This window comes from Coregonus clupeaformis, chromosome 34, assembly GCF_020615455.1.
Source record: "Coregonus clupeaformis isolate EN_2021a chromosome 34, ASM2061545v1, whole genome shotgun sequence".
Taxonomy (NCBI): Eukaryota; Metazoa; Chordata; class Actinopteri; order Salmoniformes; family Salmonidae; genus Coregonus; species Coregonus clupeaformis.
Window position 1 is genome coordinate 42852242 of NC_059225.1, and position 12860 is coordinate 42865101.

The 12860-nt window shown below is 38.9% G+C and overlaps 1 protein-coding gene across 2 annotated transcripts in view; it reads right to left on the reverse strand.

The window, feature by feature from the left end:
* Positions 1–12860, reverse strand: part of neto1l (neuropilin (NRP) and tolloid (TLL)-like 1, like) — a 188783-nt gene that overhangs the window by 20765 nt on the left and 155158 nt on the right. For both annotated transcript variants that reach the window (XM_041862197.2, XM_041862198.2), the window contains exon 8: positions 12016–12129. In XM_041862197.2, the coding sequence (XP_041718131.1) occupies positions 12016–12129 (114 nt within the window). The remainder of the gene's footprint in view (positions 1–12015; positions 12130–12860) is intronic.

Sequence of the window (12860 nt, forward strand, 5' to 3'; positions counted from 1 at the left end):
TTAATACAGAGCAGAGACATTTATGTGTTTTTCATAAACTCCCTGCAGCTGGTCTGGGTATGTCAATGACATGTGATGGCTGTGTGGAGATTGGAGTAACAATGGACCTAGTGTTATCATTTGTTTTGCTTATAACCCTATGACCTGACACATGGCCACATGCACATAATCTCAAGGGCCAGGGAGGATGGTAAATGATAAATGCCTTAATGTATGTACTTGTATTATTTGTAAAGAAAGGGTCTGCAACCATATAATGAGATTAGGGAAAGGGTCTGCTACCAATATAATGAGATTAGGGAAGAGGCTTCCTATGGAAAAGCGCCCATGACCTTTTGGAGTAAATTACAGGTGACATCTGGACGTTGAAAGATAAGGGTAGAGTGGCACTAAAATAAGTTAATCATTTGCCCTAAGGGGAGGGACTGTATATGCTATGTAACATGATTATGCATTTGTGTGTATAAAAGGGAGCTCTAAGCCAAAGAGAGACAGTTGTTGCTCCATGGAGCAAGCTCGGCTTTGTTATGCAAATAATAAAAGTCTAAATTCACAAGTTCCAGTCTCTTGAGAAATATTTTTAAGTTGACTACTTTTTGAGTCAAATATTTCTATGACATAATTGGCGAGCTTGCCAGGAGTTGAAAAATAGGACCAGAGACGGTATACATCTGCAGTTGTGAAACGGCTTGGACGGACCATACAACAAAAAGCGGCCACTTTTAAAAAGGTAAGCCAAGTTCTTACTTATATAGTATAACGTTTGTGTGGTCCAATCCGGGGCTCGGCAACATCTAAAGAAATACCAAAGTAGGTCTCTCCAAATTTAAGAACCAGAACATTAGAGGCTAGGAGCTTTTGAATTTAAGAATAAATGTCGATGTCACTCTGTTGTTTGTCTGAACCGTCTGTTCAATTGATTTGATTCATTTGATTCATTTGATTCATTTGATTCATTTGATTCATTTGATTCATTTGATTCATTTGATTCATCTTGCTGATCGCTCTGTCTGGGTCATTTCGACACGGGCGGCTGTCCAGCTGGTTGAGCGATCAGACAATAACATGTTAAAAAGACCTACAGATACCGCTCTAGACGTGTAGTGGAAGTGAATCGTCTTGAGGACTGCTTAGGTAGGCGAAATCCTGTGCAATAACGCTCTTTCTCTGTGTCGTGAAAGTGTATCAGAGAAAGAGGGCCGAATTTACAGGTCGCTTAGGAAAGCGTAGTAGAAGTCCAGGTGTGTAGAGGAAGTGTAACACCTGGGCTAAATAAATAGAAATCCTGTGGATACCGCTTTGGAGAGCTAAAATTAGCACTCCAGAGGTCTGAACGGGCAGGTGGCTAGCTAAATTTGGGACCCTACGGTACCGCTCTAATGAGGAATTCATTGTTAGAGGTCTGCTCGGGTAGGTAGGGCATCATCCTGTGTTGTGGTGATGCCAAAATTAGGTAGGGTCGATCAGGTAAAAAAGTTAGGTCATCCGGCGTAGGTGACAGCATAAATTGGAGTAACACCGGTCATCCTGAGTAGGTGAACGGGTTAAATAGCTACAAGAGCTTCAAAATATTGAGAAAGTGTTAAAAAGAGTAGGTCTGCTCATCTCGTATGGGTGAATGGGTTGCTTGGGCGGCTGTGAGTCATTCAACTGTCTGATTCATTTGGGCACAAGTGGCTGCTCATCTGTATGAATGAGAATAATAAGAAATCCTGCAGATAACAGCTTATTTTCTGTGTTGAGGAGAGAAGCTGTGTTTGAGGTCGTTTGAAGTGTCGGTGTTTGGTGGAGAAAGGTTGCCGCACCTTTCCTGGACCGTTGTTTGAGTATAACCTGGTAGGAAGGATGCACCCGGTCTCACACTAAGAGAGGAAGAGTGAATGGTGCGTGGATATTCATTGACCAACTGAGTGTAGAAAAATTCACGTTACCAGGAGGGGTAGAATAAATCCTGTTGGAGGAACAGGTCACGTGTACCGGTGTGGTCATATGACGTCTATGCATTGTATTTTGATAAATCTTTTAGGGTATGTTTCTGACATTATGTTTAGAAACTTTAGAGGTGATGTAGTATTATGATAAATTGACTACAGTAAAATAATAACTAGGATAGGGTTAACATTCCAAATTTGGGCCCTTTGATAGAATACAATATTCCTGTAGGTTATACAAATTGTAATTAAGGGCGTTTGAGAACAACATTGTATAAATATGGAATAAGAGTGGTATAATGGTGTAAATTAGTCGCACTCTGAAGTTTGAATGATGAGATATAGAGGTGTGTTTGATAATTATATATACGTTGGAATAATAAGCTTTTCTTGTAAATTATATCTTGGAGTTTCGTACAACAATGCCTGTCATAGAATTTTGTAAGATCAGGGAATAGTGACCAGCATATATGATTCTGGGAGGATTCTATGACTGAGGGGAAGGATTTGGGAAATTTGTTGTTCGTTCCACTGAGACTAGATTGTGATTAACAGATTGTGGCAATAAATAATAATTAGAAACATGAATGGTTTGGTAGATATGAATATATTGGAATATAATGAATTTTATGTGAGTGTGATTTAATACGAGGGATTGGATAAAATTATAGGTGTTGACTTGCCCAAACACGTAGACGTACGTGGAAATGGGAGAGAGTACATAGGACATGTGGTAGAATTAAGCATTATAATAAACTATCTATTATTTCAGAAGCAGAGGTAAGATAGTCAAGGAATTTTTGTATATTAGGGGAAAATATAATTCATTTGGTTAGGTCGTTAGATCTGTTTCCAAATCAATGAATGTGGGGTTTGACTTGTTGACTGCTAAGTTGATTACGTTGAGCGTGTGAGATCTGTGTCCTTCAAAGCTATTTTCTGATAAAGTGTGGTATGTGCCAGATACTAAAACTACTGACCATTATCATTGAAATAAAGGAGGATTAACTTGTCTTTTCGATAAAGCACAGATTCTGCATCGCTGAACAGAGTCTAGGTTTTCTAAGTATAGTTTAACTATAGTTGTGGGTTGTTTAGATTGAAGGAACAGTCAGGATAAGACTGGACGATTTAGCAGCCTGCGTCTTTTCAGACTGAAGGACTCACTTATTCAACGGGAAAGAAGGAGGAGTGTCTATAGTCTAAATCAGAAAGGACAGTTACATTTGAATAGCGGACTGGCAATTGCGATAGAGTTATGGCCATAATTTGAATTGTTTAGGTAGACTGGAATGAAAGTAAGGTCTTTTAATAATATGAATTTAAATATATTATTAGTTATTGTTGGGATGTGAATAGACTTTACTAATGACATAAACTAGTTTCCGGTTAAAAGAGAGTCATACTTGCTTGACTGTATCGAGCTGAAAGAGTTATTTAAAGCAAGTTTGATAAGTTGGATGGAAAACATTTATTTGACAAAATTCTAATTGTTATTACTTTATTCTATGGTTTGCGTCACCAGTGGTGTATGCGAGTAGTTGGTGAATTGTAGAATGATAATGTATTTTCGTTGTGTAAACCAGGGGATGCAAGGAGCTTTGGCTATTATGCTGAGTGAATAGCACCAATTTATAGTGGGTTCTAGATTTGTTGAATAAACAAACTTATATTTTAAACTAAAGTAATGCAATAGGCTACAATTATAACATTATCAGAAAAAGGCACTATACGCTCATCTGTGGTCCTCTGTAGCTCAGTTGGTAGAGCACGGTGCTTGCAACGCCAGGGTTGGGTGTTCGATTCCCAAGGGGGGCTAGTATAAGTATAATAATGTTGTTTGGAATAAGAGCATCTGCTAAATGACTGACATGTAAAAATGATAAACGGGTATGGAGAGGAGAGTACATGGTAGTCATTGAATAAGGTTTTGCTAGATTAAACGAGTGACAATGGTGGAATATGTCTATAGATAAATTGGATTGTGATAAATGGATGATTTCAATATATGATGGTAAACTACAGCAAGTGTTTGGTGTTACTTGTAGCTTACTTAGAAAGGATAGATTAATAGATCTCATTCATTCTGTAATGGCGGGGTGATGGTTTAATTGCGTGGCTATGATTTTAGTAGATTACAAGAGAAATAGGATATAGTTTACGATGCATGGAGAAGGGAATGTCTTATATGGTAATAGATCAACTGAACCAAACATGACGTTACTATGGAAATTTAGGATGGTTAATGTTGTTAAGTTCGTTTTTAAACCCTATGATAGAGGTAAATGCAGAATGCTGTTTGAATGTGTTTTATTAGGTCTGCTAGTAAAAATGGAAGAATTTAAAAAATTTTCTGTGGGTGATAAACATTGGGGCTTGCTGAAACGTGAGAACGCTATAAGGGACATTATGGGTTAAGTTAGGTGTACAAGAATCGCGTATTTTGTAGGAAGTCATAGGAGGTTGAATATTATGACTGTAAATCGCTTTGGATAAAAGCGTCTGCTAAATGGCATATTATTATTATTATTATTATCGGCAGGAAATTGCTAGCTAGTTAGCGGTGAGAGCTAGTGCGGTTTTCGTTGGGTGATGTCACTTGCTCTATGAACTGGAAGTAGATGCTTTGTGTGGCATTGGTGGAGCGACGGGTAACGGTGCTTCGATGGTGAATGTTGTCGATGTGTGCAGAGGGTCCCTGGTTCGAATCCAGTAAGGGACAGAAAGCAAATCTTTTACATTGATGTTATTGATGTGAATTACTGGTTTCATTGATAACATTATAGGAAATATGTTGTCCTACCAATCCATGTTGGATAGGATAACATAGTAATTAAAATTGCATATTGGTGAATTGGATGTTTTATTGGTTTTTACTATAAATGTAAAATAATTTGTCATCAGTTGAGGTACCGTTATGAGGGAAATTAGCGGTAGAGTATGATAGATATTGTAGAGGGTTTAAAAAATAAGTTAATTGGGTGATGAGACAGGTTGACTTGATGTTGAATGGGATTGTTTAATATAAGTAATTATTTCTATTTAGGAGAATGAGAATATGTTATTAGGTAGTATTGCTTTGTGGAGACGATTTACTAATGAAGAACATGTCTCGATAGTTGAAAAAGGAACGATATTTGATAATTGATCATTTTATTATGACATTATATAGTTTGTTTAAACAGCAGTGAGTTATGATGATGTTTTATTACTTCAGATAACGATAATTTGAACGTTGAACCTTGGGAGGTAGTTGTTGCTGTTGGCTTGATGGATTAAGTAGACATCTTTTTATGGGTTTTGGATTATGAAACAATAAGTTTATATAAAAAAAAAATAATACATCAATGCAACAGTTTGCGACGTTTAAATTACTAAAAAGGGGTTATAGGTTTATAGTGGAAGGTGTAGTTAACTTAATAAAACGTGTTATTATCTAGTGTCTTCTAAGTGGGAGTTTTCTTTTAAGGATTGATGGGAGTCTCCTATAATATTATGTTAGGGGTAAAGTAGGACACGACGTATCAAACAATTTTAAATCGATGCTGGGGTTAATGATTGTTGATCATATAGGACTGGGGATATATGTATGATGTTTTGTGTGTAATTACTATCTTTGGATTGTTGATTATATGTTAACGACATGTATACTTTCTCTTCCAGGAACATGGGGATTTCTTTATCTCATTGGGATGTTAAAAAGTCTGTAGGCTAGGGTGGAACTAGTTAGTAAAATTAAGTAGTTTTATTTTTAGGTTGTCATAGGGAGCTACCAAAATAAATAAGGCCTGGCCATTTTTTGTTTGTTTATTGTTTTACTATATGGTGTTCGAATAACCACAAACAAACTACTTAGTATGAAATGTTATTCTATATAAGATTTTATTTCTATTTTGGGTTTTGTGACGAGATGGAAGTGAAATATCTTAAAGGGGCCTACACATGTAATTTGGGTTTTATTTACTGAGTGATAAGTAAATATGTGTGATTTATTTTGAAAATAGCTGTACTAATGACTTACTGTACACTCGGGATAGAACATTTATGAAATGTTTTGATGGTTATTAATGAGTAGTATACTATTGGATGAAACAATTAATTGAATGATTTCAATTACCTCTGAAATCTGTCCTGGCTTTATAGTGTGACTTGATCACCCGCACTATAAATTCTAGAAGCATGCTGTATTAGGGGGTTAGATATAATAAGGATAATTGTGAAGAAGTTTATAATTTGGACAAAATCCTATATATATATATATATATTAGTCCAAACAGGACAAGGATGAAGTGAGAGAGTTAGTCCTGAAGGAGAAGTATTCCTTGAATAGTGTTATGGGATACAGTTAAGTAAAGATATGCTCAAGTGTTGTCATTTTCAGTTTAGTTATTATTTTTGGTTTAATAGGCAATATTGTTGTTGTTTTGTTTTTTGAACACATGAATCACGATGTGATGCATGTGTCCAAGGGGGGAAGTTGGGATTACAGAGGTTTTAATGTTTTATTATGGTTTTGTGGGGAAATATGCAAGGTGTATTAAGGATATGAGCAGTAGTAATAATGTGTTATGGGTTAGGTTAAATCTTTTTTGTTTTTGTGATAGGAGGCATGAAATAAGTGGACTACAACAAGCTGGAAGCAGGTGTGCTTCATAATTTCAAGGCTTCTCTTGACGGATGAGAGGACATAAGTAGCATACTGTGTCTCACCTAACCTAACAATGTTCTTAAGATTGTCTTTTCATGGGTGAAGATAACTCTGCCCAACTGAGTAGGAGAATCTGAGTATTTTCTGTGCCCTGGAGACTATGTGATGGCAAAAGACTACAGAAGAAAGACCCTATGTGGAGGGGCCTGTACCAGGTGTTGTTGGCTACCTTAATGATGGTAAAAGTGGTGGAGACAGATGCTTAGATCCATGTTTCCCACTATAGGAGTGTTCCAACCTCAGCCATTGGGTAGCATTGTTGTCTTTTGTGTGTGTCTGTGCTTGTGTCTTTGCAGCAGTAACTCCGAGCTTCCCTATGGGTAGGCTGATAGAAGGACACTCATCGCAGACCGATGTCGATAGATTGAGAGGGACTTTGGCTGATCCGGAGACCCTAGTGATGGGAGAAGGTTAACAGCTAAAGGTGACCATACATCATCGTCCCAGTTACACCAACAGCGGTACGGATAGAGGGGAGTGTGATCGGGTGTCATCTAAACCATTGTACCAGAGTGAGGGAACTGATGACTAGGAGACCACAGAGACTTCCAAGACCTTCCAGACCGCCGAAAGATTCCAGACCACCGAGAGATTCCAGACATTCAAGATGTTATTACAGATGGTGTTATAATGCATAGTAGAAATAATTTGGTCCAGAGCGGTGTGAACCACAATAAAAACCAAAAGACCTCTACCCGGCTGAAGAGGAACAACAAAGGCGTTGAAGACGTTCCTGTCCGACACCACCTCTGCCAGGAGACCTGAATCCAGCATCAAATTAAGGCAATCAATTGCCTTCTCTTTTGTGCCTTTTCTCTCAGGAATGTGACAGGAGTCCATGTGGAATGAGCAGGAAGTGAGAGGTCTATGCAAATGCAACGTTCTTCATAGGGTATACTGGTTTGAAAATTGACAAAACAGAATGATGGTGGAGGTGGGGCGGCTCAGGGGTGACATTGGAATTGGGACATTGCCATGGGCAATCCAAGATGAACTATGAAGCTATCTGAAGAACATAATGGGCCTGCCAGAAGATTGAGTGCCGGTAGAGTAAGGGAGTGTTAGTTAAGGTAGTATGTTGATTAAGGAGGTATTATACACTGCTAAATTTATAGTAATTTAGACTAGGAATGTATTAAGATAATGATCTGTTGTAATTCTTGTTATGAGGAAGTTAATGCTAGAATTATGATAGTATAAATATACATTCTGCCAGTGTCAATATGTGCCAAGGTGAGAGATTTAACTTTGAATGATGGAACCAAAGTGAATAACTAAGAATTGTCATTCTAAATTTGTTTTGGGTAATTCATCTGATAATGACTATGAATTATAAGGTGACTGATTGATTTGAATAAGTTAATAATATGTTAATAACTAATGATGTTGACATTGCAATGAATGGATTAGATATTGATTCTTTTGATTGTTATAATAATTATGATATGGGGGAAAAAAAAGGTTATGTAAGCTAAAGATGTTGACACTATTCTTAACATGTCCTAAATATTATGGTTAAAACAAAGTTGCATTTATTTCTTATATATTTTGATATGTTAGGTTACTACCACGTATATTGGAAATACAACAAAACAAAAAGGGGAGCATTGGTTACAAAGCTCAACAGCAACAATTGGAGGTTAGCTTAGAGGGAAACCTTCAAGACTTGTATCCAATACCTGACTGGGCTCTGGGTCCTCATCAGGATAGGTCAAACAATGAGGAATATATATTGGTTTAAATATATGTATATGAAAAGTAACCACATATGGCAAGGCTAAGAATAAGTAAATGCACAGGCTTACATTCATTAAAAAAAATTATCTTTGTATTATTGCGACATTATTGGAATGTCCCAAAGGGGGGAATATATGGATGATTTTCAAGTACATATGTTGTAGAATTAAAAACCTATATGCCTTAAAATGTTTATGGATTGAGAACCAGTTGAAGGGTTAATACAGAGCAGAGACATTTATGTGTTTTTCATAAACTCCCTGCAGCTGGTCTGGGTATGTCAATGACATGTGATGGCTGTGTGGAGATTGGAGTAACAATGGACCTAGTGTTATCATTTGTTTTGCTTATGACCCTATGACCTGACACATGGCCACATGCACATAATCTCAAGGGCCAGGGAGGATGGTAAATGATAAATGCCTTAATGTATGTACGTGTATTATTTGTAAAGAAAGGGTCTGCAACCATATAATGAGATTAGGGAAAGGGTCTGCTACCAATATAATGAGATTAGGGAAGAGGCTTCCCTATGGAAAAGCGCCCATGACCTTTTGGAGTAAATTACAGGTGACATCTGGACGTTGAAAGATAAGGGTAGAGTGGCACTAAAATAAGTTAATCATTTGCCCTAAGGGGAGGGACTGTATATGCTATGTAACATGATTATGCATTTATGTGTATAAAAGGGAGCTCTAAGCCAAAGAGAGACAGTTGTTGCTCCATGGAGCAAGCTCGGCTTTGTTATGCAAATAATAAAAGTCTAAATTCACAAGTTCCAGTCTCTTGAGAAATATTTTTAAGTTGACTACTTTTTGAGTCAAATATTTCTACGACAAGTTTAGACCAAAAAGCTATATTTTTGTCTCATCCAGATGGTCATTGGCAAACTTCAGACGGGCCTGGACATGCGCTGGCTTGAGCAGGGGGACCTTGCGTGCGCTGCAGGATTTTAATCCATGACGGCGTAGTGTGTTACTAATGGTTTTCTTTGAGACTGTGGTCCCAGCTCTCTTCAGGTCATTGACCAGGTCCTGCCGTGTAGTTCTGGGCTGATCCCTCACCTTCCTCATGATCATTGATGCCCCACAAGGTGAGATCTTGCATGGAGCCCCAGACCGAGGGTGATTGACCGTCATCTTGAACTTCTTCCATTTTCTAATAATTGCGCCAACAGTTGTTGCCTTCGTCCTGTAGCCCATCCAAGCATTGTGCAGGTCTACAATTGTATCCCTGATGTCCTTACACAGCTCTCTGGTCTTGGCCATTGTGGAGAGGTTGGAGTCCGTTTGATTGAGTGTGTGGACAGGTGTCTTTTATACAGGTAATGAGTTCAAACAGGTGCAGTTAATACAGGTAATGAGTGGAGAACAGGAGGGCATCTTAAAGAAAAACTAACAGGTCTGTGAGAGCCGGAATACTTACTTGTTGGTAGGTGATCAAATACTTACAGTGGGGGAAAAAAGTATTTAGTCAGCCACCAATTGTGCATGTTCTCCCACTTAAAAAGATAAGAGAGGCCTGTAATTTTCATCATAGGTACACGTCAACTATGACAGACAAAATTCAATTTTTTTTCTCCAGAAAATCACATTGTAGGATTTTTCATGAATGTATTTGCAAATTATGGTGGAAAATAAGTATTTGGTCAATAACAAAAGTTTCTCAATACTTTGTTATATACCCTTTGTTGGCAATGACACAGGTCAAACGTTTTCTGTAAGTCTTCACAAGGTTTTCACACACTGTTGCTGGTATTTTGGCCCATTCGTCCATTTGGCCCATTCCTCCATGCAGATCTCCATGCATATCTCCTCTAGAGCAGTGATGTTTTGGGGCTGTCGCTGGGCAACACAGACTTTCAACTCCCTCCAAAGATTTTCTATGGGGTTGAGATCTGGATGCTTCTTACGAAGCCACTTCTTCGTTGCCCGGGCGGTGTGTTTGGGATCATTGTCATGCTGAAAGACCCAGCCACGTTTCATCTTCAATGCCCTTGCTGATGGAAGGAGGTGTTCACTCAAAATCTCACGATACATGGCCCCATTCATTCTTTCCTTTACACGGATCAGTCATCCTGGTCCCTTTGCAGAAAAACAGCCCCAAAGCATGATGTTTCCACCCCCATGCTTCACAGTAGGTATGGTGTTCTTTGGATGCAACTCAGCATTCTTTGTCCTACAAACACGACGAGTTGAGTTTTTACCAAAAAGTTATATTTTGGTTTCATCTGACCATATGACATTCTCCCAATCCTCTTCTGGATCATCCAAATGCACTCTAGCAAACTTCAGACGGGCCTGGACATGTACTGGCTTAAGCAGGGGGGACACGTCTTGCACTGCAGGATTTGAGTCCCTGGCGGCGTAGTGTGTTACTGATGGTAGGCTTTGTTACTTTGGTCCCAGCTCTCTGCAGGTCATTCACTAGGTCCCCCCGTGTGGTTCTGGGATTTTTGCTCGCCGTTCTTGTGATCATTTTGACCCCACGGGTGAGATCTTGCGTGGAGCCCCAGATCGAGGGAGATTATCAGTGGTCTTGTATGTCTTCCATTTCCTAATAATTGCTCCCACAGTTGATTTCTTCAAACCAAGCTGCTTACCTATTGCAGATTCAGTCTTCCCAGCCTGGTGCAGGTCTACACTTTTGTTTCTGGTGTCCTTTGACAGCTCTTTGGTCTTGGCCATAGTGGAGTTTGGAGTGTGACTGTTTGAGGTTGTGGACAGGTGTCTTTTATACTGATAACAAGTTCAAACAGGTGCCATTAATACAGGTAACGAGTGGAGGACAGAGGAGCCTCTTAAAGAAGAAGTTACAGGTCTGTGAGAGCCAGAAATCTTGCTTGTTTGTAGGTGACCAAATACTTATTTTCCACCATAATTTGCAAATAAATTCATAAAAAATCCTACAATGTGATTTTCTGGATTTTTCTTTCACATTTTGTCTGTCATAGTTGATGTGTACCTATGATGAAAATTACAGGCCTCTCTCATCTTTTTAAGTGGGAGAACTTGCACAATTGGTGGCTGACTAAATACTTTTTTTCCCCACTGTATGTCATGCAATAAAATGCAAATTAATTACTTAAAAATCATACAATGTGATTTTCTGGATTTTTGTTTTAGATTCCGTCTCTCACAGTTGAAGTGTACCTATGATAAAAATTATTGACCTCTACATGCTTTGTAAGTAGGAAAACCTGCAAAATCGGCAGTGTATCAAATACTTGTTCTCCCCACTGTACATGGGAATCCTGAGCTTCAGGTATGAATTATATTAGTTGAGTGTGAAGGAAGCACTGTGGGAAATGCATGTATTGAGAGGGACATACCTTGGATACAGGGAGGCAATACACAGTGGGATTGGACCGGATTGACATGGGATTTAATGTTGATCATGTGATCATGTCGAGACATGAGAGAGAGAAGAGTGAGCTGGGAGAGGGAGAGAGTTGTGAGAGCTGGAGACAGAGAAGTCGAGAGAGGTGGGAGAGAGACACACAGGATGATTGAATGATACATACATTCTGAATGCAGTATGAATGATGAGGACCTAAGGCTTGAGTATGCCAGCAGTCTGTGGTTATACATGGAATCCAGAGTGGATAATTCTGGACCGAGCCTGGGTTTGACCTCTGACCTTTGCAGTGATTCTCGTCCCAGGGGTAGACACAGTTCTGAATGCCGTTACACACCAGGGTGTTGTTGATGCACATGTTACTGTGACAGAAGAAGGCATCTGCCTCGCACGGAGCTGTAATGACAGGAGACAGAAAAACAATTAACATCAGACAAGGACACACATTTCCCACCCTGGGTATAATTGCACGCTGGGTAATGATAGGCCTGTCACTCACTCACTCTGCCTTCCCCTCCCCCTTCTCTCTTGTTCGTCATTCTGTCTCTCTGCCTCTTCTGGGTGTCAGAATATGCAAAGTGTGTGTAAGGAGTGTTCAGTCATGAATGTGCTGTTTTAGGTTTTTACCTACATTTGAAGTTGGAAGTTTACATACACCTTAGCCAAATACATTTAAACTCTGTTTTTCACAATTCCTGACATTTAATCCTAGTAAAAAATGCCCTGTCTTAGGTCAGTTAGGATCACCACTTTATTTTAAGAATATGAAATGTCAGAATAATAGTAGCGAGAATGATTTATTTCAGCTTTTATTTCTTTCATCACATTCCCAGTGGGTCAAAAGTTTACATACACTCAATTAGTATTTGTTAGCATTGCCTTTAAATTATTTAACTTGGGTCAAACTTTTCGGGTAGCCTTCCACAAGCTTCCCACAATAAGTTGGGTGAATTTTGGCCCATTCCTCCTGACAGAGCTGGTGTAACTGAGTCCCCCCACAGCATGATGCTGTCACCCCCGTGCTTCACGGTTGTGATGGTGTTCTTTGGCTTGCAAGCATCACCTTTTTCCTCCAAACATAACGATGGTCGTTATGGCCAAACAGTTTTATTTTTGTTTCATCAGAC